Source organism: Cetorhinus maximus, chromosome 17 (assembly GCF_964194155.1).
Source record: "Cetorhinus maximus chromosome 17, sCetMax3.hap1.1, whole genome shotgun sequence".
Classification (NCBI taxonomy): Eukaryota; Metazoa; Chordata; class Chondrichthyes; order Lamniformes; family Cetorhinidae; genus Cetorhinus; species Cetorhinus maximus.
In genome coordinates this window covers 102527853-102554058 of record NC_135895.1, presented here as the reverse complement: position 1 = coordinate 102554058, position 26206 = coordinate 102527853, and the positions used below count along the sequence as shown (strand labels likewise).

At 43.7% G+C, this 26206-nt stretch overlaps 1 protein-coding gene across 2 annotated transcripts in view; it reads right to left on the bottom strand.

The window, feature by feature from the left end:
* The window catches only part of LOC144692649 (potassium channel subfamily T member 2), a 794243-nt gene that overhangs the window by 80209 nt on the left and 687828 nt on the right, over positions 1-26206 (bottom strand). For both annotated transcript variants that reach the window (XM_078561726.1, XM_078561725.1), the window contains one exon: positions 3372-3678. In XM_078561726.1, coding sequence (XP_078417852.1) covers positions 3372-3678 — 307 coding nt within the window. The remainder of the gene's footprint in view (positions 1-3371; positions 3679-26206) is intronic.

Genomic DNA, 26206 nt, shown 5'->3' with positions numbered 1-26206 from the left:
TCTAATTAACCACATCCCCCACCCCATTAGTGTAACCTTTTAATCTTTTTTTTTCTCATGTTTATCTAATTCTCCTTATGCCATTCGCCTCAGCCAATCCTTGTAATTACAAGTTTCACATTCTAACCACTCTCAGGGTAAATGTGTTTCTCTTGAATCCTCTATACGATTTATTGGTAGTCATCTTATATTTATGAAACCTAGGTTTGAACTTAGGCCACACAAGTGTCTTGCATTCAACTTAGCTCTCAAGGAGTTAACTTTGCAGGGCAGCGGGGTTGAGGGATGATATACAGTAAGATTCAGATGTGCCTTACTTCAAGAAAAGTTAGTTAGGGTGTTTCAGTGATCATTCAAGATTATTGAAGTTGTGATAACTTGATTTATTTGAGGTCGGCAGGTTGCCAGGGTGACATTCAACCTCCTGGAATCAGAATTAATAAGATGATGGGAACATGCTATCTTCAGGGTCAGTCACAGCCAGTAAACACTGAGAGAAGGCTGGTCTTGTCCTGAGCTGAAATTGAGATCCAGCAACTCAGTTTTCTGCGCTAGAAGCTGGTCTGAAAGGGAATGTAACAAAAAGTGAATATTCTCTACATCTGCCCTACCTAATAACCCAACAGACCTTTATTATGTCATCCTATCAACCTTTTCCTTTCTTCAACAAAACGACACCAACCTAATGTTGTCCATTTTTGTTTGCTTTTTATTATGATGAAGCTGTAGGCATTATCACCACAGGTGCCATTTTACCCACTGATTAAATTTTGACCAAAGTAGTTCCAACCCCTTTGTTGCCATTTTGATTTATTTCAATGAGTGCAAAATGGGGCTAATGAAGCCTTTAAGCCAATGCTTCTCAGGGAGTCCATTATATCAATGGGACCTTTGAGAGAAAATGCAATTTTGGGAATAAAATAAATCTTCTAGGTTGACATTTGTGGCCAAAGTGAGGTCCATCCAAAATGGCGCATTATCCTGAAAGCTGTTTCCATGGAAACAACATGCTATGCTGTACTGAATATGGATGGAATATTCACTTTTTGTTACATTCCATTTCGAGGCAGCTTCTGGCTCAGAAAACTGAGTTGCTGCATCTTAATTTCCAACTCAGGGCAAGACCAGCTTTCCCTCAATGTTTACTGGCTGTGGCTGACCCTGAAGATGGTATTTGCTCACCTTCTTATTAATTCCGATTCCAGGAGGTTCAATGTCACCCTGGCAACTTGCTGACCTCAAATAAATCAAGTTATCACAACCTGAATAGGCTTGAATGATCACTGAAACATCCTAACTAACTTTTCTTGAAGTAAACCACATCTGAATCTTAATGTACATCATACCTCAACCCCGCTGCCCTGCAAAGTTAACTCCTTGAGAGCTAAGTTGAACTCAAGTATAGATGTTATAATGTATTGCACTAACATGTCCTTGTAGCAGAGCAAAAACAATCCCAAAAAGTGACTAGGGTAGATTTTATCTTTCGCCGTTGACTGGTAATGACTGGTAGCAGGTTGGTCACTCAATATATCCTCTCCCCAATCTTCCTTCCCTTAGGAATCTAAGTTTCTATTAGGCTGGCATAGTTCACAAAATAAGTATGTCCGCTGAACTATTTTGCAACGTTTATGGTGTGAATAGTTTAATGCTTATTTGTAATATTTGCAGCAAAATAAGTGCAATTAGGACAGTACGATAACAATCTTTCCAGAACCCTCAATCAGATGTAATTCTTGATTTGTATTGAATTATCCAACGCAGTAGCGCTACTTTGGTTCAGAATTTCCAGATTAGAAGAAAACAATAGTCATAGATTCCATACCCTTCGATTAGGTGTTCAAGGAAGCTCCACTTATCTTTTTTAAGTACCTTAGATGAATGTTAAAGGTCCCATGGCACTATCTGAAGAAGAGTAGGAAGCTCTGAGGAGATGGTTATTTCAGTTGGCCAGATGGCTAGCGGGTGGGTCAGATTAACAACAACAGCATGGTTTTGATTTCCGTATGGGCTGAGGCTGACTTGGGACCTGCTCTTGATTGCCATTCCAGTGATCGCTTTTGGAAGTTTGTGTATAACCGTCAGTGAGAAGAGGATTGGGCATGGCTGTAACAATCTCCACGGTTAAGCAGTTTGAACTCACTTCCAAGATCATAGATGAAAAACAGCCATTAGGTCATGGTACCAATGGGCTTTGGTCACTCATGAGGAGCTACCTTCAAGACAGGAGGAGAACGTCAAAGGGGACTTTCAATGGAGGGTCACGCCTGAAGTCAAAATGAACAATTTGAATAGAATAATGTAAACTTGCAGATCAAGTTGGCAATTCGGAGTGTGAAAGTCAAACTCTTAACTTTACTATCGGACTACGCACTTTACTTGATCATAAGGCTATATTGATTTCTACAGTATAGACTACATGTTTTGCTCAAAGCTTTCAAAGATTGATTTACCACTCTTACCCGTGATGTCATTGCTTCTTAATGTACAAGCTCTGCTGAATACTATCAATAAAAGGGTATTATAACCTTTTGTAATGTACATAAATAAATACAGCATTACATTATCATGTGACCAACAAAGGATGTTTTGTTCTGCAGCATGTTTGCAGGTTATTATGTGTACAATAATTATCATAATAATGTCTAAATGGGGCAGAGGAATAATGCAACCTAAGGATACAGATTTACAAATCCTTACATATAGTTTAACAAGGCCATGAAACATGCAAACTACCACTGGGGTTCATTTCCAGTGAAATAGAACTGTAAATCAAGGAAGCTATGTTCAACTTGTACATAACCATGGTTAGATCGCACTTAGAGTACTTTGTCTTGCTCTGGTCTCCCTAAAGGATATAGAGGGGCTGCAGAAGGTACAAAAAATATTTACAAAGATTATACCAGAACTAAGAGATTGAAGCACTACAATATAAAAGGGTTCTTTTCTCCAGAAAAGAGGATGGGAGATGACCTAATAGAGATCTTTAAAATTAGAAGGGGCTTGATATGGTAGGCATAGAAAAATGTTTACACTCATGGGGCAGTCTAAAACTAGAGGCAATTAATATTATAGTCACTAATGAAAGCATTCAGGAAAAAACTTCTTTATCCAAAGAGTGATTAATACATGAAATCTGCTACCACAGGAAGTACCTGAGGCAAAAAGCATAGATACATTTAAGGGGAAGCTAGATATGTACAAGAAGGAGAAAGGAATTAAAGGTATGCAGCTAGGGTGAGATGAAATAGGCTGGAAGAAGGCTTGTGTGAAGCATAAACACTGGCATAGACCAGTTGGCCAAATGGCCTATTACTGTAAGTGCTGAAAATTCTTTGTAAAAACAATCTTTAGTAGCTAAGAGGTCTTACCATAACCTGTCGTTGAAAGGCCTAGATGTTTCATTCGGGTTTTTACTAGTTCAGCCAGTTCTTGTCTCTCTGACCTTTTGCATAATGTCATGCGCTGACGACTTATCCTTTCTGTTACTTTACTGGAGTGTTTTGGTGCTTTTCTGCTAAGCCGCCTTGCCCACTGCATGCTTTTGCGCCTCAGCAAAGGATGATCTGATTGGTCACTGGATGTAGAGTTCCGATGATAGTGATTGGTGCAATAACTCATGTGCTCTTTGGTATCTTTCGTATCTTCCCAGTCCTCGACGCTAATGGATACTTGAGACTGAAAGAGAATCAATATTTTAATAATAAGCTTTAAACTATATGACATAAAAGATATATCTCGATAGTCTTAGACTTCTTAAATCTATGTTAGATGTGCAAAAGTAGAGATTTATGTAGGCCCATGGAGTGTGCACCTAATCATGCAGCTGGAACAAGCTGATAAATTTGTCAGAGACCCTCATTATAATGCAATAGGTGGGCTGCCAACATTAACCAACAGTTAATTGGCAGCTGCCTAATTGGTGGCTTCAAATTTTGGTGCCCCTACTGCTACTTAAAGCCAGCCGACATCTCTTAAAGGTGTAGGTGCACTCTGACTGCAGGTATCTCGAAGGCAGCTCAGGAGATGGAAGGACAAGCAGATAATGCAAGGGCCCCTCATTTCTGCAATACAACAATGGAGGCTCTGGTGGAGGATGCTGGCAAGAGGGATGGACTCTGATATTTTCCTTCCAAGCTGCTTGGCCGTAATGGGCACAGTGGTGAAGGTCAGCATTGCCCCACATACTTGATTCCACTGTAGGAAGAAGCTTAATGACCTGACCAGGGTTGCTAATGTAAGACTCCAACTCTAATCTCACATCACTCTTTAGATAACTCTGTACTACCCGAGGTTTCAGCACTCACCACCCAACTCTGATTACCAGCACACTCCCGCATTCCCTCTAGTTCCTTCTGCTCTTAATGCCTCAGTCTACATCCCTCACTCTCCTCAACAGTACTACCTTCAGCTCCTCATGCCTCTGCCATACCACACGCCAGTGCTGCTTGATACTGATTTGCACATCCTCAAACCATCACACCAGGAGACCACTAACGCTAATTGTTTCTTTCAGGTAAAGCTGGTAAACCATGATAGAGAGGACGTGAGTAGAAGAGAAGGCAGAGCATCCATTCAGGTCCTCCCCCCACTCAAACTCTCCATTGCTGGGGGTGGGCCTTCCTTATCATCATTCACTTTCTTATCCCTTTTTCATCTTATGTCTGCACTGTTTCCTCCCATTTTGGCTGCAAGGATTGACCCTCTGAATGGCCTTCATAGTTTTGTAGCGTACAGCAAACCATTGGAAATTCAAAGACAACTATACTGCAGGGCTCCACCAGATTGGTCCATGCTTGAAGGCAACTATAGTTTGCTCAATGAGAGCTTTGGTTTGAGCATGGTTCTCCTGCCTTACAGGGCTAGACTAACACCCACTATTCCAGTTCACAGACATGAGAGGATGGAGGATTGGTGCAGGGTGAAGATGCCATGACTCTTGCCAGCCACCTGGCACAGGTCTGCTGAATTTGCTGCCAGTGGCTGCACTCTAGCTGAGCATTCAAGGAATGGAACAGCTTCCTACTATAAACCACGGCTAGTTCACCACAAGGAAAGTGCAGGACAGCATGTGTGTGTCAATGATATCTTGCATCAGGAGAAATCCGAAAATCTGAGAGATGTGACTTCCGAATTAGTAGCCTCTATGGAAAGTTGATGCATTGCTGTCACCTTGAAAGGAGGGCATCCATCACCTCTTTACTGGCCGTTTGGATAGTGAACTTACTGATGTTGCAGTTGTCATCTGTTGCAGCCTGGAATAGCCAATAGTAAAGAAATTGAGAATCACTATTACCTCAAAAGCAACAGGCCTATGTGCACCTTGGTGTTTGGTTCCGATTTCCGGTGCAATAGATAAGATCAGTGCCTGGCTGCTTGCTAAAGCACAGCCTCCTCACACACATAAAACTCCTCTCACAATTTGGGGTACGACATCTGCCCTGGAAGACATGCATGGTGTAATGCCTCCTTGGCCCTTGCATTCTTTGTTGTCTTCTTTCATCCTCTTCAGGTCTTCGTTGTCATGTTAATGTTGCTGCTACTATGGCAACCTCAATGGTAATCCTCGCAACATTCCCAACTTTATGCTAGTCTTACAGCCAATGAATTCAAACAGTGTAACAGCAGCCAAAGGTTAGCATTCCAACTGTTCAGTACCCTGATCTACTGCAAAACAGCCAAAATATTGCCTCCAAAATCCACAGTAGCCAAAAATGAATTGCCAGTAACTAAACCTTCAAAAAAATTGGAAATCCCTTTAAAATCGCACTCCTTCAACCAGCTTCCCTATCATTGATGCCATGTTTTTCTGGGTTGGGAAAGAAAAATCTGAATGAAAGGCTCCCAAACCCCGCATTTTTAAAGGGTTCCTCATTCAAGTGGAGGACCCCATTAACATAATTTAGTGGGGCAAAAATTAATTTCCAACACTGAGGATGCCTGGTGTCCACTCTTACCAATGTGGGACCAATAAAGCAGCCACTTTTTGTGCACACTTCTACCGTTTGAACAGTCAATGGCCGAATTTGTACATCCAATACTGAAGTCATGCTCAAAACCTTGGCTGGACACAGGAATTTCTACCCTTACTTGTCTTATCCCTTTTATTCTCTATTTTTCTTAAGCAACTTCCTTATTTGTTCACAAGGTAAACAGGGGCTCAGAACAGATGAAACAGTCCAGATGATACTTCACAATTAGAAGATATGTGCATGTGAATCTTCAAATAAGCATCAGTGGCCGGGTAGATGTTGACTTTCTGCAATAGCGTAAAAAGGGCGATGTTGAATGAGCAACCCATTTTACATCTCTCCATGATTTTTATTTCCATTGAAGTCAGTGGGCAGAGATAAATAACGGACTGACAATTAATTATTACCTGTTTTACACAATTATATAAAACAATACCTACCCAATTATTTACTTTAAAAAATAATAAACTGCTGAGTCCTTTTACCAGATTGAATTATGGCCATCAGGTGAAACATAACCACAATTTGCTGACTTTTGACAAGAAGAAAGATAGGCTTCTTCAGCATATATCCTCCTGATTGTATATAGGAAAACATTAATAACATGAGAATGAAGTGCCATTTTTTTATGTATTCCATTGTGCCTTGCATAATGTAAGGCATTTTTACCCGGGAGACAATTACACTGGAGCTTCAGAGTGATGTCTTTCCATCTCCTGCACTGCACAACCCTAATTATTTTTATAGTCATTTGACTGGTCGGTAGAGCAGATTGATAAGAGTAGTTGCTGGAATTCATACTGAACCGGTTGAAAGCACAATCACTAATATTTAATATAATGGAACCATTTGTGGATATTGTTTCCTGAAGTCCAAACCACAATCACTACTTTTCCCTTGTGATTTGCCAACTAAAGAAATTTACAACGTGAGGCATCGGATCTTAATTTAGCTGTGGCCTAAAATAAGTTTAACAGTTCAAACGTTTGTTTGGCAATTAAATAAGTGTCCAACAGTTTGTGTATTGTATTTTTCAAATGTCAAACAATTACTTTATTACATGGCACATTTGAAGTATTATACAGGAACATTTGCAAAATCATAACACCACAGCATAAATAAAAGTTCACAGCACATTTATCCTTTTCATTCTTTATCATATTCAGTCCTCAAATTTATAACATCACCCTTATATAAGTGTTCTATTCTTATAGGATTTCAATCTAAAATTCACTTATTAAAGCCAAATCAGAAGCAAGATGTGAAATGTGAAATCATTACTGTACTTTCAATTAAAGATGAATGTAATAAAACCTTTTAAAATGGTTCTATGATATTTCAATAATCCACTGGAATTGCACCCAGCACAATATTATGTCTACAACTATACCAAAACTTCTTAATCACACCTATCTTTAAAGGGTAGATGGGCTGGGATAATTTATCAAACATAATTGAAGTGAATAAAACATCTCTGAAATGGTAATTTATAGCAATAAATGGAAATTAAATGTTTTATTCCTGCTAACAAGTTAATTTAGTGACTTTTCTAAAGGTGAAAGGCCTGCATTCCCTTACTCAGTGAACACAATAGTCTACATTTGCACTGGCATCTAGCATTTGTAACAATGGCCTGGATCTTCTGCCAAGCGGCAATCATCGCCGCATTGACACTCTGCTCGAACTTTTCCCTGTGTCGACGCTGCTCCACATTTCTTGCTGGGTCTTCCAAGCCTGGCTTCTCCAGAAATGCAGAGCACAGCGTCCGTTGAAGAACTCAATCACAGCACTGTAGCTGCAGTGGCAATGACAGAACACACCCCCTTTTTACGGCACTAGCTATGGTATGGTAAGTTTAAAGGTCCAGTGTGAATGTTAGTGAATGAGTGAATGGGTGACTGGATGAATGAGTGAATGGGTAGGGCGGGTAAGTAGGTGGGTAGAGTGGGTGAGGTAACTGAGTAGGGCGGAAGGTGGATAAGTGGATAGGGTGGCAGGTGTTTAGGATAGTAGGTGGACAAGGTGGCAACTGGGGAAGGTGGCAGGTGGGTCAGGTGGGAGATGGGTAGGGCGATAGTTGGTTGAGGTGGTAGGTTGGCAGGTGGGTTAGGTGGTTGGTAGGAAAGTGGTAGGTGGGTAGGGAGGAAGGTGGTTAGGGTCAGTGGGTTGTACCTCTGGCCTCTGACGATCCGGAGGCTGGAAGATCTGTGCCTATATTTTGTTACAATGGTAACTATGCTTGAGAAGCAATTTGCTGCCTTTGAAGTGTAATGGGACATCCTGAAGTTGAGAGATGCTGTATAAATGCAAGTTCTTCCTGATTTATTTACGCCAGTGCAGTTTTTCAGTGTCTGCACTTAGTTCTCCTTTCATGCTGGGGTAGAACTGTCTAGCCAGTAGTAACCCTCTGGTAACTTGTTAAAGTGATCGTACTTCATGTGCAAGTATCAGGAAATAGTTCATCTTCTGAGGTATCAAAGTTATGTCAGATATTGTTCCCAGTGTATTTGCCATAGGAGCTACTGAATCGTGAACAGAAGCAGAAACCCTCACTTATGTGCATTTCTCCTTCCGTCAAGCATGTATTACGGAAAAGAGGGGGGTTAATTTAAACAGCCCTCAGGTGTAATCATCCCAGATTTACACTAAAAGCAGTAACGGGCATGAAAAAAGCTGTTTAACCTGCTGGCCGCAATGACACATCCCACCTCATTAATAACACATTCACGGGAAGCACTCTGAATCGCTGGCAGAGTGGTTTCTGATTCGCCCGCCCAGTCGTCACCTTAGGCCTTCAATAATCTGGGCGCCATATTTAAAGGGTGCTCCTACACAGAGCTAGCATACTCTAAGGGATCAGAAGCTGCTGGCAAGACATGGCTGCCAAAGGGAGGAAACATACTGTCCCTAAATTTAGTGACGCATCCCTCAGGCGCCTACTGGGCGCAGTGGAGGGCCGACGTGAAGTCCTCAACCACCGCTCTGGCCAAAGACTAGCAAGCAAGGTTACCAATCCAGCATGGGAGGCGGTGGCAGCAGTGGTCAGTGCCAACGCCCTGCAAAAGAGGACAGCTACCCAGTGTCGAAAGAGGATGAATGATCTCCTCCATTCTGCCAGGGTAACTCTCAACTCACACTTACAAACCTATCATGCATCCATCACTTACTGCCATTTCAAGAGACGTTACCATTCACTCTCTCACACATGCCTTCATCTTCTGCCCTGTGGATCGTGTCCTCATCCCATCCATGGCACCACTCACCACCCAAACATGCCACACATCTTCCTCATGTGGCCTGGCAGGCAACCTGCTTATGCCCTCTCCATCTGTCTTCCTGCAGGATAAGCTGGCACACAACAAAAAGGAGAAGCTGCAGACTGGTGGAGGAAGACATCAAAGTCTTAACAGGCTTTGAAAATAGTCATCCAGCTGGCCGGCGATGATCTGGGCAATTCCTGTGCTGATGGTGAGGTTGGCAGTGCTCAGCCAAGTGAGGATCCAGCAGTGCAACGTCCATCAGACAACCACGCTGTGAGTCAGTTCCCCCTGTTCCACAGATCCCTGCTATGCACTAATTATCTCTCATTGCTTTCACAGGCACATCTGGGTCCAAGAGCCAGGTCCTCAACTCAAGCCCCAAAGACACCTTGGAAGAATCATCTGATGACACCCTAACTGAAGACCCAACAGAGTGCTCACCCACACCTTCCGCCAGTGCAGAGTCACACACCTTGGTGGGACCTAGTTCTAGAGTAGCCTTGACGTCGCAATCTGGTGAGCACATCGCACTGTCTAATCAACAGCAGGGAGTTCCCAGGTTTCTGGCATTCTTGCTTGCTGGCTTCTCTGATCCTGGGCAAAATGCACAAAGTTCTGCGCCTTCGCGAAAATGGCATCCTTGACCTCCTGGATAGACTGGTGCATGGAGGCTTGCAAGATCCTGCACAGGTCACCTGGAAGCAGCCACTGGTGTAAAAATTGAGTGCCACGATCACTTTCATGGCCACTGGCAGTGGTGCCCTCCATGTCCCCAGGGCCCCAAATTCTGCAGCAGGTGGCAGATGTGACCTACCAGCTCCCTAGGCATGCGCAGTCTTTGGCAGGCACTGGTCCTCAGTTACCTACAGGAATGAGCGTCTATAGACCCTGGGTCTAACGAGGTGCCTATGAACGACGGCTCTCTGTGGATCTTCAGCTGTGTGTGCAGCAGGCCCTGCCACCCCTTCACCTCAAGGGAGATGCACCTCCCTTTCCCAAGCCAGGCGCCTCCACCGCTCTCTTCATCTTCATCTCTGCTCCCTGTAAGCCATGAGGCATACCGCTAAATCACCAAGCTGCATGATCCTGATGTTTTCCTCCTGCAGGATCAAAGAGAGAGATGCATGGGTTAGCACAGGTGTCCTAAGAGCCTCTCTTGGTTAAACCTGTAGGCCCCTTCATGCATGCAGGAGAGTGCTGGCCACCATTTCGATTGCCAGTGTAGTGAGCTCATTGGCTGTCCGAAACCCCACCCACCTCTGCCCCACTCCACTCGGCTGTTTGGTGCAGCTTCAGGCACTAGACTACATGCTGTGCTCTCAGCACAGGCGCAGGCATCCTCCTAACCTGCAATGCAAGGCTACACTGTTAGCTTGAACAATAATGGATACTGGTCCAAACCTTAATAAAGAAATTGCGATGGGCTGTGAGCACCTTCACCAGTGACTGCACCATGACCACCTTTCGCAAAGGGATTCTACAAGTTGCGCAGTTGGCCAATTGCTCTGCTACCCCCTAAAACGCAGATTAACTTGCAGTCTGTGCCTGAGGGGTGAAAAGTTCTGGAGCATTTGGTGACACCTTTATGCTTTTGTGGTTGCATGAGTGGGCAGAAAAGCGTCAGAGGCCCGACTCCAAGAATGTCAATGGAGCTGCAGCTGAACAGCCTCAACTGTGGAAGAATGCTGACTTTTGACAAGCTTTTCCAAGTGCGTGGTCACTTCCTTCAACCCCTCCCAAACACGCCCCGGCATGTGCTTGGATACTTCCTTCAGTCTGTGCTGCCTTGCTCCCCAACCAACACATCCCCCCACCCTCCAGCCTGACACGCACTGCAGCCCTTGCCCTGGCACCACAGTCAAAGACAGCCAGGAAAATGTGACTTGCCTGTGCCCCCCGCGAATGAGTGGCGCCTCTTCCTTGGTGCTCTATGGGGGATGCTTGTGAGCACTATGCAAGTTTGTGTGCCTCACCTCCAAGTTCCCCTCAAAGTTCAGGTCGCCAGGTGCACGCCTTTTAAAGGTAGTTGTGAAGCATGCCGTTCTAAAATCACGCTGATGTGGGCGATAAATTTGACATGGGAGGATGATTCCAGCGAGCAGGACTTATAATGAGATGCTAAAATATTGAAATTAGCTTCCTGACATGCGGCGGCGGCAGACACGCCCGCCATTGATGGTTGGAGCGGATGATCGCAAATGGTTTCATAATGGTTGAAACTGATTTTTGGCCTTCTCGCCATATTGTTTCACCCCCCACCACGACACCCGATGCCAACAGGGCTGATTCCACCCCTGATTTCTCCTCTCACTACCTGTCTGTAAACAGACAGGTTTTCTGATTTCCCCCTTTAATAAGTGGTGGCGTGTTTCTCCCAACCCTTCAGTCTGGAGTGATCCAAATCGCTATTAATAACCCCACAGCCAACTCCAGCTAAGGTAAGAGGGTTGGTTTATTTTATGCACACACAAAAACACGGGAAGGAGGTTTTGCAATGCCCCTGTTTGCACTCATACAATAAAAGAGGGATAAGGGGATGAAAGGGGTACAGGGCAAGACCACAATAAAAATAAGTTATGGTTTCCCGTGAGCCCAGAGTCCAGAATCAAAAGTCCAGTGGCATTTTCCTTCAGAGGTTAGCAGGCCAAAATTGTTGCAGGGTGACCCAACTTTCCAGAAGCGAGGACTTCCACGATGGAAGAAGGCACAAAGAGATGAATGAGTCTTTTAGGCACCGATACAGAAGTTCCAATATTTCAGTCATAAACAGTGCAGATGAGGACCAGCAACTTACCTGGACAGAGCTCTTTTTGCTGTTACCTGCTAAATGATAAAATGGTAGGCTGCCTGGAATAGAAACAGAAAATATTGGAAAAACTCAGCAGGTCTGGCAGCATCTGTGGAGAGAAAATCAGAGTTAATATTTTGAGTCCGTATGACCCTTCCTCAGGCTCCCTGGGTTCAGTTCCACACGGCAATATTACAGCTTCTAGCAGCTTGGGGAAGGTCATGTGTCATATATTTATTAAAGAATTTCTTAAAGAGCCAACAAACTCCACTTTACAACCTAAATTCAACATCGGTGTGCCTGTTTCTTGAGCATAAGACAGATGCAATGATGAGGAATTTACAAAGGGAAAGCCCACACCCTATTTGTATCTGCACACAGGACATTGCTTTTTTTTTAGGCAACCACTGGCTCATTTGAATATTGGAATGAAGTTTTCATGCCCAGTTCTGAACTTGTTCCAGAAATTGGTGAAAATCAGTGCTTGTGTTGACGCACATTCTGACTCAGGCTCTACAGTGGCTTAACAGAGTGTCCCAAGCGAACTGCTGGAGGTTACAGAAAGAAGTCCCCATGGTCAATAATGCAGCCACTACTGGCTTGGGCTTTCCTCCTTTCCAATTCTCTCTTCCCCACTCCTGGACTTCTCTGTATTGGTCTACCTGCATTCCAGCAGGACAAAAAGTTCAAAGACCAACAAACTACTTAGGGGCATCTGGCTGGACCCATGAGAAATTAAGGATGGTCCTCAGGCCTCTCCATTCTGGCAAGTCTTGGCTGCATGCTATACAGATCCCGTCCAGAATCTTGGCTCCTCTTTTGTTCAAAATATTTCCCCATTGTTAAGCCTCAAAAGAAAGTAAAACAAAATAGGCCTCAGGTTTTTATTTACATCATTTTTTTGCACCTCCATGAATATTCGCCATACATGATCTCCTTGCATGATGTCACTGATTGGGAATGTCCTTGGGCATTTCCAAGCAATTCCATATTGATTGCATCTTAAATTGTGACTTCATAACAGTCTCAGATCTGTTATAGAGCCACCTGACTTTGGGAAAATATGCTACCAACTGGATACAATTATGCAGAAGCATGCCACTTTATAGTAAGGTTCTCAAAGCTACACATAATAGTCTAAATGTAGCCTTGTAAGTTTATTATACAAGGTTAAGATAATTGGCTTTAGCTAATGATCAAAAGTCTTCAATGTCCATTTGCACATTAGAGGATGGATTTCTTACTTCTAATCTACTCCTGAAAATAATAGGGTTCACACCATTAGATGTCAGATGTTCACAGACTTATTAAGCATGCAGTAATTAAACTTCTTCAGCTGCTTCATCAATTACCTTCCTTCCATCATAAGGTCCGAAGTGGGGATGTTTGCTGATGATTGCACAATGTTCAGCACCATTCGCGTTTCCTCAGATATTGAAGCAGTCCATGTTCAAATGCAGCAAGACCTGGACAATATCCAGGCTTGGGCTGACAAGTGGCAGGTAATATTCGTGCCACACTAGTGTCAGGCAATGACCATCCCTGAAAAACGTGAGGTAATACACTTTGGAAGGAGTAATTTGACAAGGAAGTATTCAATGAACGGCATGACACTAGGAAGTTCTGAGGAACAAAGGGACTTTGGTGTGTGTGTCCATAGATCTCTGAAGGTGGAGGGGCATATAGTGGGGTGGTGAAAAAGGCAGATGGGACACTTGCCTTTATCAATCGAGGCATAGATTGCAAAAGTAGGGGGGTCATGTTGGAGTTGTATAGAACCTTGGTGAGGCCACAGCTGGAGCACTGTGTGCAGTTCTGGTCGCCACATTATAGGAAGGATGTGATTGTACTGGAGGGGGTACAGAGGAGATTCACCAGGATGTTGCCTGGGATGAAACATTTAAGTTATGAAGAGAGGTTGGATAGACTTGGTTTGTTTTTGTTGGAGCAGAGAAGACTGAGAGGCGACCTGATCGAGGTGTACAAGATTATGAGGGGCATGGACAGGGTGGATATGGAGCAGCTGTTCCCCTTAGTTGAAGGGTCAGTCACAAGGGGACATCAGTTCAAGGTGAGGGGCAGGAGGCTTAGGGGGGATGTGAGGAAAAACTTTTTTAACCAGAGAGTGGTGACGGTCTGGAATGCGCTGCCTGGGAGGGTGGTGGAGGCGGGTTGCCTCACATCCTTTAAAAAGTACCTGGATGAGCACTTGGCACTTCATAACATTCAAGGCTATGGGCCAAGTGCTGGTAAATGGGGTTAGGTAGGTAGGTCCGGTGTTTCTCACGTGTCGGTGCAGAATCGATGGGCCGAAGGGCCTCTTCTGCACTGTGAGATTCTGTGGTTCTGTGATCTCCAACAAGAGAGAATCTAACCATCACCCCATGACATTCAATGGCATTACCATCACTGAATCCACCATTCTCAATATCCTGGGGGTTACCATTGACCAGAAACTGAACTGGACTAGCCATATAATTACTGTGGCTACAAGGGCAGGTCAGAGGCTAGGAATCCTGCGACGAGTAACTCACCTCCTGACTCCCCAAAGCCTGCCCAACATCTACAAGGCATAAGTCAGGATTGTGATGGAATACTCTCCGCTTGCCTGGATGAGTGCAGCTCCCACAACACTCAAGAAGCTTGACACCATCCAGGACAAAACAGCCTGCTTGATTGGCACCACATCCACAAACATTCACTCCCTCCAACACCGACGCACAGTAGCAGCAGTGTGTACCATCTACAAGATGCACTGCAGGAATTCACCAAGGTTCCTTCAACAGCACCTTCCAAACCCATGACCACTACCATCTAGAAGGACAAGGGCAGCAGATAGATGAGAACACCACCACCTGGAGGTTCCTCTCCAAGTCACTCACCATCCTGACTTGAAAATATATCGCCGTTCCTGCACTGTCGCTGGGTCAAAATCCTGGAACTCCCTTCCTAACAGCACTGTGGGTGTACCTACACCTAATGGACTGCTGTGGTTCAAGAAGGCAGCTCACCACCACCTTTCCAAAAGCAACTATGGATGGGCAATAAATGCTGGCCCAGCCAGTGAATCCTACATCCCGTGAATGAAGAACAAAAATAAAACTTACACTTATGACAAAAGCTAGCAAGTTTTAGCTGAAAAATTCAAACATGCTAGAGCGGAAGCTTGGTGTATAGAATGATCAGACCTTCTATTGGATTCTGAAGTATATGTTCGGACACTAATTTGCATAATTTTTCAACTTTGTCTCTGTGGCAAACAACATGTTTTCGCATTGCCCAGTACAAAATTAATTTTACTGAGCTTGTGGGAAAAAAAATGAATAGGCCTGATATTGGGAATTGTTGTGGGATCGCTCCACATCTAGTTCCACTGAGGCAAGAAGCACACAAACTTTGAGCTGCCCACTGATCAACATGATTGTTGCTACTTGTCAGCTGACACGTACACAATGGGCTGAATGGCCTCCTTCCATGCTGTAAATTTATATGATTCCATGATCTCCTACCCAAAGCACAACCAACCTCTCGTGCTGCTCAATGCACCACTGTCCCATCACTCGCCCATCAGCAACTGGGACTCATGGCTAAAATTCATACGCTCCATCTCACCCTCACATACTTATGAATGTTCCAAGCCTCACAACCACCTCTTGCAGCTTCCACATACCTCCAGCTATTCAGCGATGACAGCTAGGCACATCGCCTAAAAACACTGCACTATACTTGCTAACATTCTTCTCTCTCTCTTTCCGGTTCAGGCCGCACATAAACTCAGACAGCAGAGAAGCAGTGGGTGACAGGCACACCTGCATCACCTGAGTCCTTTGAACATAAGAACATAAGAACTAGGACCAGGAGTAGGCAATTCAGCCCCTCAAGCCTGCCCCGCCATTCGATACGATCATGGCTGATCCCGTTTCGGCCTCAACTCCAATTCCCGCCCACTCCCCATAACCTTTCAACCCATTACTAATTAAAAATCTGTCTATCCCCTCCTTAAATTTATTCAGCGTCCCGGCATCCACTGCACTCTGAGGTAGTGAGTTCCACAGATTCATGACCCTTTGAGAAAAGTAATTCCTCCTCGTCTCTGATTTAAATCTACCAGCCCTCAGCCTAAAACTATGGCCTCTCGTTCTAGAATGCCCCAGTAGGGGAAACATCCGCTCCACATCTACTTTGTCTATCCCCTTTAGCATCTTATATACCTCAATTAGATCTCCTCTCATCCCTCTAAGCTCTAGCGAGCATAGGCCTAAACTGCTCAATCTCTCCTCATAAGACAAGCCCCGCATCTCTGGAATCAATCTAGTGAACCTCCTCTGAGCTGCAGGAGGAAATGGTGCTCCGCAGCATGGGGCTGGCTGTGACAAGGCTATTTTTCTTCCAGTGTCGCTGACAACATTCAAGATGATGGTACGTTCCTGCCTTGTGTATCTTCCCAAATCCTTCTTCATCCTCATCCTGCGTGATGTGCAAGCTGCTGCTGATGTGATCATGGATCTCTTGCTTTACACTCCACCCATTTCTCTCATCCTGACCATTCTCTTCTGCATGTTTGCTTTCAGACACAGCCTATGCAGCTTCACTATGAAGAGTGAGAGCTACACCAGACCTCTGATGAAGAAGCATTATCACTTAATCTGACACTTGCAAATACCGGCTCAGATACTGGCACTGCATGTACTTTAGCAGGAAGCATACAGGCAGTATAGAGGCAACATGTGGTAAGTCACTCGAGAGGGCTGCAGTAAGGTCAGGGGGTATGGATACTTGCCAGAAGACAAGGTCACAGACAGGTTCTACTGCAGAGGACTTAGATAAAACATTTTACAGGGGAACACTAATGGCTATGCACAAAGGAGATGTTTGATGCATTGACAGACCCTCCCGGGGCCTCTTGCCACTGTCAAGTAACATGGAGGAGTCCGGTTCTAACTTGGCACAGGGCTTTCACACAGATATTGGAGTCCATATCCTTTCCATCTTGCAAATGGTGGCAACTCTATGAAACCACTTGTGGACCGAGCTCTGATGTAGCATCTGGTTGCTGATGTCTCAATTCCCATTGCAACAGTGGCAGAACATAAGGATTAGGAGCGGGGGTAGGCCATTTGGCCCCTCAAGCCTGTTCCGCCATTCAATACGATCATTTCTGATCTGATTGTGGCCCCAACTTCACATTCCCGCCTACCCTCGATAACCTTTAACTCCCTTGTTAGTCAAGAATCTATCTCTACCTCTTCCTTAAAAATATTCAATGGCCCTGCCTCCACCACTCTCTGGCTCTCCGAAGGATAGTGGGCATCACCGAATGGATTTTCTGTGCATTGTCATGGACCTACTGGGCATTCATGAATGGTAGCCCTTGCAGCTCTGTTACATTTTTCCATTGATATGTGGGGCCTGCAGAGCCATATGCATGTAGTCAATAGCACCCTACACCATTGGGAATCCTGCTCGTCTGGCAAAATCACATGCTCCTCCTGTTTCTCTCTCACAAGAGACAAGATGGTGAAGTTCCCACTCCTTGCGTACAACCCTACCTGAAAAGTTTGACATCATATGTGTTCAACAGTGTTCATCTGCACTAATTTGAATCAATTGCACTCTAAAGCAATCATTTAGCTATCACTTAACATCAATTGCACTCAAAAACAATAATTTAGACATCATTTGACATCAATCGCACTGAGAAGTAATCATTTAGTCACTACTTGACATCAATTGCGCTCAAAACCAATCATTTAGCTATCAGCTGACATTACAAATATCGTAACTGACATCAATGTCATCAATTGCCACAAATCACAGTGCTCAAATATTTGTGATTATCAACAAAACATAAGCAATTGGACACCAAAATCGATCATAGAGTTTATTTTACATAATTCTGAATTTCGATAGCTTCAAACATTATGAAATTGGGTTAACTTTAGAAAAAGCAGGTCCTGTATTGATGTGCTACTTGTATGCTTTTGTTTATTACCTTTAACTCATGCAATACAACAGCCCCCCCACCACACCCCACCTTGGTGCACCGTCCCCGCCCCTCACCTGATTACTGCTGTTCCCTCCCCATCAACCTCGCCCTCCCCCGGAGCAATTCTTTCCCCCACCAGCCCCCATCCCCCATCCCGAGCAACGTTCTTCCATTCCCCACAAACACCCCTACCCTAGGGAAATTTTCTTCGGCCCCCAATCAGCCCCCCCACCCCCAACTTTCAAAAGTCAAACTTTTCAGGTAGGGTGAGCCAACATAAGGCAGCATTAGGTCATATGGCCAAAAGCTTGGTCAAAGAGGTTAAATGGGTTGTAAAGATTCAAGGAAAATCACAGACCACTCGCGCACAAGGCGGACTTCTGACCCCTATTTAATACGGACGTCAGGATCCTGAAGCCTGTGGGAAAAATCTTGGCCTGGGTGAGTAAAATGGAGGGTGGGATTTTCCGGTCCTGGTTGCTGGCAGGTTTGCAGCAGTTCTCTTCCTCACTCCCCCAAAAGCCCTCTCTATCTTCCCCTCCCCTTCTTCTCCTCCCTCTTCCCCCTCCCCCCTTTGCACCCTCCCTCTTCCCCCAAGCTCTTTCTTTCTTCCCCTTCCTCTGCCCAATCTTTCCACCTTTCCCCTCTTATCTTCCTCATGCACCCCCCTCCACCCCATTTAGAGGGCCAGCCGGAAACCGGAAGTGATGTCTTCCGGCCAGCCTTCTCTGGTTTGAAACCGGCATGCGGGAGGCGAGGATCATCGCAATGAGGTAAGTACAAGGGAAGTCGGGTGGGTGGGGTGGGCGGCATGGGGAAGGGTGTTCAAGAGAAAGATTGGCAGGCCCGAGAGGGAGGTCGGTGGGCCCTGCAGCTTCGGTGAGGCCTGGAATTTGGTGGGACACAAGGCCTAGAGACTGGAAGGAGATAGCAGGGTGGGTGGGGGGGAGAAAGGTTTGGAGACTGGAGCGAGAGGGCAGGTGGAGAGTTTAGACCGCGAGATAGGGGAGGGGAGAGAATTTAGACCTTGAGACTTGGGAGGTGGGTGGGTGGAAAGTATAGACCCTGAGACGAAAATGAATTAGGAACTAATGGGGATCTGGTGGTGCTGTCAAGAATGTATTGTACAGTGGAACAATTTTTTTGACTAAATGAAAAAATGAATAAATTCAGATATTATTTAAGTAATTAATTTGCTTGTATTTTTCAAAGCAGGTTGCTGACCACATTGGATAGCTTTGAGCACATTTGATGGCTCTGAGTGCATTTGATAGCTTTGAGCATGTGGGATAGCCTTGAGCGTGCTGGGTAGCTTTGAATGCGTTTGATAGCTCAGAGTGCATTTAATAGCTTTGATTGCATTTGATAGCTTTGAGTGCACTGGATAGCTTTGAACGTGCTGGATAACTTTGAATTTACTGGACATAAGTTTGAGTGCACTGGTTAGCATTGAGCACGCTGGATATAGGTTCGAGTGCTCTAGATAGCTTTGAGCGCACTATCAAATTTGATGTCAAATTCAGTCCAAATTAGAGCTTTTGATGTCGAATCTTAATTGAGAGCATTGAGCATACTTGAAAACAAAAATGATGTCAAAATTTTGGGGTAGGGAGGGCCTATTTTCATCTCCTTGATGCAAAGATGCACAGTGAACTGTGGAAATGTCACCTACTCCCACGGTGAAGAATCCGCTGGCATGGAAATTAAAGGCCACAGTGATCGTCACTGCCATTTGCAGTGCTGTCCTTACCCTGCAGTGTGGCTGCAGGTTTGGTTCTAGGAGGTGGCTCAGTTACCGCTTCCTGAACGAAACATTGGTGCCTCAGACAATGTTCCTAGTTGAGGTGGAGGTAAGAGAAGTGTTCCTTAGAGACCCCGGGTGGCTACGGCCTTCTGTAGAGTTCCCCCTCCTCCTCTCTCTGCACACAGCTGACACTCTGCTGACTCTCCTCTATCTCCAAGTCATGCTGCAACCCAGAGGGAGTACAACTCTACCCCCATTGCTGAAAGCAGGATTTCTCCTGACATGCCTTCCAACTCCTCTGACCTCCCTGTCAGACTCCAGCAGCACTCCCTTCTGAACCCAAAATTCTGTCAATTTCTTCACTAACATTAAACACAGTCCCTCCCATCACTCTGCAGTGGTAAAAACTCAATAGTACTTCACCTAAGAAAAAGAATGGTTTTCCCCTTGAATAGTACTAGTGGTGGGGGGTATGGGGTGGGGAGGGTGTGGTGGTGGTGGGGGGGATTCTCTCATGGAGCTGAATGTATATTCAGCTGGGAGTGAATAAGGAAAGACGTTAACAGGACCTGCAAAGTCCAAAATGTTTGTGCATCAAATCTGTGTTAGATATTGTTTAATATCACAATCTGACCACTCCACATACTTCCGGCACACACACAGTACACCCGTGTTTACTGTCAGGGCGCGCCACAAGTAGCCAGAAACGTTCTGGCCAACATTTTTAAAGTTTCCGATTTCCAGCACCAGCAGAGCCAAATTTTGTGGCCCTTCTGCCTAATCAATAGCTTTAGTTTTAACAAGTTATTTTTCTGTACTTGGATATAATTCCTCAGCTTTCTTTCTCAGGTAGATGCTTGTCTTCAAGGCCTCTCTCCTTATAAATGGGCAAAGAGAGCTTTCCTACTGGTATGTAATCCCTTCTACAGAACTGATCAACTAAATAAACCTCTTTGCTTTTAATTAGGTTTATTGCATAAGCTGCCCATTGCTCAAAGGTCGGTTTTAATTTAACAGCTCCATGATCGCTACATTAATCAACAGCAGCGTAACGTTATCAGATGTCAAAACAGTCTGATTAGCCCTATCCTTACATCAGTATTTAACTAGTCTTGTTATCGATATTTTCAGACTAAATGAACACATCCAGAAAATGATCAGTTATCGTTTCTGAATTACTTCTTAATGGTTCTGATCTGCTTGACTCAAGAATTGCCTGCTATTTGGTCTTAGTAAGAGAAATATTGAAGAAATATTTCTTCTACTGAATTGTAAGGGCCAGGTTCAAAGTCCCTGATACTGAAGGAGGTAAAATCTGCGGGATCTTGCTTGGGCTATGGCAGAAATATATAAGCCAGTTGTGAAGAAAATTTGATAATCCTTTGCAAATGTTGAGGCCTTTGCCTGGTTTAATCTTTTTTGCTGGACTAGAAATAACCTTCACGGCCTGTCTACTACTGTTAAACTTAATTACACTTTTGTTCACACTGTCACCAATGTGTGGATGTCACTGGACAACTTAGATATCTGCAGACGTGTGCAGCCAGGCATAACAATATAGGGATACTGCAAATCAAACTGTCATGTGTGCAGCAGTAGTTTAGCCATCCGAATGACATGCTCCACTTGGGGCATTGTCATCTCATGAGCTGCAAGCAGTAGTTCTCATATGAAAGACAGGTTGCAGTGATTTCATCTGGTAGTAGTTGTCCCAGTATAGCCAGTAATTGGCCATCTGAGTTTCACTCGCATTATATTTTGCGCCCCATTGAATATAGAATATGATACACTGAGGTGCTTTCTAGAGATGGTTGTGCTTGGTATAATGATGCATCAGTCTGAGCATGAAGGTTTTTACGAGCTTCCTTAACATACTGTTTTAAGAGGAGTTTGAGAATTTATTGAAGCTTTAATTAACCACAGCCAGTTAGTACTAAACTGAAATAAAAACAGAGGTTGCTTAAAATACTCAGCAAGTCAGGCAGCAGCTGCATAGAGGGGTTAATCTTTCAGGTCGATGATCTTCCATTAGAACTGGAAAAGTTAAAGGTGTTAACAGGTTTCAGGCAAGTGTAAAGGTGGGGAAAGAGGGTGGGGAGGAAGGAGCAAAAGGGAACTTCTGTAATAGGGTGGATGGCAGGCAAGATTAAATGATAAAAAGGATGATGGTGCAAATCCAAAGTGGATGGGAGTGGTACAACAAAAGAAACAAAAGATGGATCTAGAGGAGGCATAAATGGAAATGGCAGAATCATTAGTAGCAGCTGCTGTCTGAAAAAACTGGAGCAACGAATATTAGTTGAAATCCACGAACATAATGTTGTGTCTGGATGGCTGTAAAGTCCCTAGTCAAAAGATGAGGTGCTGTTCTTCGGGCTTGCACTGAGTTTCATTGGAGCAATGTAGGAGGCAAGGACAAGGAGACCAGAGTTGGAGTGGGGCATAGAATTAAAATGATAGGCGACTGGAAGATTAGGGTCACATTTGTGAACTGAACGGAGGTGTTCTGGGAAGCAATCACCTAAGCTGCGTTTGATCTCCAAAATGTAGGGAGGCTGCATCTTGAGTCGGGGATGTGCATTCTAAATTGAAAGGTGTATAAGCACATTGTTGTTTCACCTGGAAGGAGTGTTTGAAGCTGTGCATGGTGAGGAGAGAGGAGGTTGTGATCATGTGGGGAGATGCCATGGGATGCAGAGGGAGTGTTGGAGGTGAGCGAAGGGTGAACCATGGTGTCACGGAGAGAACGGTCCCTTCGGAATACAGAAAGGGGACGGGAGGATGTGTTTGGTGGTGGAGAAATGGCAGAGGCTAATTTGATGATTCGTGAAGTCTGGTGGGGTGCATGGTGAAGACAATGAGAACCCAATCGTGGTTCTGGGAGAGAGAAGAAGGGGTGAAAGCAGAAGTGTGCAAAATGGGATGGGCACAGTCGGGAGCTATGGTTGAGGGGAATCCTTAGTTGAAGGTAGAATAAGAAATTTCAGAAACATGGGTATGGAAGGTGGTACCATCAGAACAGATGTGAAGGAGTGGAAAAAACTTGGGGGAATAGACAGAGCCATTACAGGAAAGCAGGTTAGGAGGAATTAAGGTTGAGGTAGCTGTGCGAGTCAGTGGACTTATAATGGATACTGGTTAATAGCTCATCCACAGAAATAAAGATAGAGAAGTCAAGGAAGGAAAGGAAAGAGTTGGAGATGGACAATTTGAAACCATGGGAAAGTGGAAATTGGAAGCAAAGTTGATGAAAATTTCCAATTTGGGTCAATTCAGGTAGCAAATTGCCAGAAGAGCAAGGGAGTTAAATTGGTAGAGCTGAAACAATGAATGTTCCACATTCCCCACAAAAAGAGGCACAGCTGAATCGATACAGATTCTCATAGCAACTTAGTCCCTTGAGCCTGTTCCACCATTCAATGGGATCATGGTTGATCTGCAGCCTAATTCCATGTACCCGCTATGCCCCCTAGTCCTAGACTCCCCATCTAGTGGAAATAGTTTCTCCCAATCTACCCTATCTCACTCACTCACTTTTGCAGAACCGCTTCATCCAATTCAGAGAGGGGGGGGATGCGGAGCCTATCCCGACAGGCAATGGGCACTAGGCGAGGATCCATTCTATCTGTTGCCCTTAATATCTTCCATCTACACTGCTTACAATACTGCCTATCTTACTGTCATCAGCAAACTTAGATATGTGGCCTCCAATCCTATTGTATACGTCATTTATGAATGCAGTGAATAGCGGAGTCCCCAACCCAGGTTCTTGCAGGACACCACTAGCCACATCCAGTCAATTAAAGTGCCTGTCCATTGCATTATCCCTACTCTCTTTCTCCTGCTGCTCAGTCAATTTTCTAGCCAGGTCAATAATTTACCTTCAATTCCATGAGCTTCAACATTAGATAAAAGACTTCATCAAATGGCTTTCTGGAAATCAATATAAATAACATATAGAGGAAATGAGGTCAGTGACAGTCTTGGAAATAATGGCTTGATGTTCATTGATAAAGTCATGATTCAGGAGGAGGTAGAGTTGGTATTCAGCCAAGGCTCAGTGGTAGCATCCTTGCCTTTGAGCCAGAAGATTGTTGATTCCACATCCCACTTCAGAGATTTGCACACAAAATCTAGGCCATCACACCAGTGCATTACCGGGGAACACTGTGCTATTGGAGGTACTGGCAGTCGAATGAGGCATTAAGGCTGCTCTCTCAAGTGGATGTAAAAAGATCCCATTGCACTATTTGAAGAAGAGCAGTGAATTTATTTCTGATATTCTGACCAGTATGCCAATATTCATACCTCAACCAGCATCACTAAAAAATTACCTGGTTATTATCCTATTACTTATAGTGGAACCTTGCTTTATGTAAATTGGCTGGCACGTTTTCTACATTGCAATAGTGACTAAACTTCAAAAGTGTTTCATTGGCTGTAAAACACTTTGAAATTCATGGGATGGGGGATTATTCTATGAGGAGATATTGAGTAGACTAGGCCTATATTCTCTAACGTTTAGAAGAATAAGAGGTGATCTCAGTGAAACATATAAAATTGACAGGGAAGGTAAATGCTGGAAGTGGAATGTTTAACTGATGAGAAATTTCTTCAGTCAAAGGGTCATGAATGTTTTGAATTCTTTACCCCAGAGGGTTGTGGAGTGTCAATCATTAAGGATATTCAAGATAGAGATAGATAGGTTTTTGAACATGAAGGGAATCAAAGATTATGTAGATGGGTAGGTGGAGTTAAGGAAAAAATAAGCCATGTTATTATTGAATGGCAGAGCAGGCTCAAAGGGTTGAATGGTCTACTCCTCTTATTTGTTGTAACAACATTAAAAAATTATAAAGGTCATGTCAGGGTGTAACCCTATATAAATGCAAGTTCTTTTTTGTAAACAGGCATGAACATTTATCTCTTTCCATACCCCACTTTGAGATAGAAATTTTCCCTCTTCTATTAAAAGTCCCATTTTATAGTTGGTCTCCTATTCCTATTACTAAGACCATCCTAAATTTGCAAAGTGGATATATTTATATTTCTGTAGTAGTACGACCTGGCTCAAATAAGCCATGCCCTAGCTAGATGTGGAGCTCATACAATATTGAACATTGGCTCTAGCAGTGAACCAGCTGTGATAAAATATCATCAGGAGGGGTAAATTAACAAGATGGAATAAGGACTGAGCTATTTGCTTCATTACTGCCAATAACTAGTTGGACAAATTTATTTTTTAGATTTGGTAGCTCTGAACCCAAGTCAAATCCAAGAATTTCAGAAAATGCATATTTTTTATCCTGCTTCAAATACCAGTCACCTTGAGTACCATATAGGATTGATGTAATTCTCGGTATGTTGTTAATGTGCTTCACCTGAAATTTGTCATCTGAACTCCTTGATGTTAACAAACTTCCATATGTTGCCAAGAATGGGAGAAAAAAAGAACTTGCATTCATTTCTTGCTATTATATATAGAGACTAATTAAGACCTCAGGACATCCCAAGGCATTTCACAGGCAATTTTGAAGTGTAGTCACTCTTGCATTGTAGGAAATCTATCGGCCAATTTGTGTACAGTAAGCTCTGACAAAAAGCAATAAAATATACCACCAGATAATCTGTTTTAGTGACGTTGGTTGAGGGATAAATATTGGACAGGAAGTAGGGATGACTCCTCACTCTTCTGCCAATATATCTGTGGGATATTTGACCAAGATGGGACCTCAGTGTAATGTCTCATTCAAAATTCAGGACTTTCTAAAATACCAGCCTAGATTATGTACTCAAGTCACTCGAACGGAATTTAAACATGCAACCTTCTAACTCAGAGGTGAGAGTGCTACCACTAAACCATGGTTGGCATACTTTAATGATGATGGATCCTTGTATTCCTTTTGGGAAGATGTGGTTTGACTGAAATGATCCTTTAAGCCAATTCTTTTCAAGAGCTAAATCTTCTATAACAAAGGATAACAGTCTTTGTTCTTTTCAACTGCTTCTCAAATCTTACACTGTTCTTTTTTCATTCAGTGATAATGGAGAAGAGTTTTCCACAAGCAATGCAAACTTCAAACTCAGCCGTAAGGTAAGAAGATTTTACTGACAAAAAGTGTTTAAAAAAGAAAATAACTACGCAGTTGAAAAGGCAACATTGTTGAAAGAAAGGCTTCTTTTTCAACATAGCAATTGCAACCCTTCAAGGCTGGCCTTCGGTGGTGCAGGAAGAGAAATTTCACATGAATTGGCTCTCAAGGAGATAGATGATTCAACAAAGGAAGAACAAATTATCAAACTGCCTCTACCCAAAATAGTGGTAATGAAACAATTTTCAGCAATTCTCAAGTACCATGTTTCTTATTCACCTTGGAATTCAACAAGCTGGGGTCAGTTTGAGTTGAACTATTGAGACAACTTCAATTGAAGCTGACTTGTTCAAGTTTATTGTCT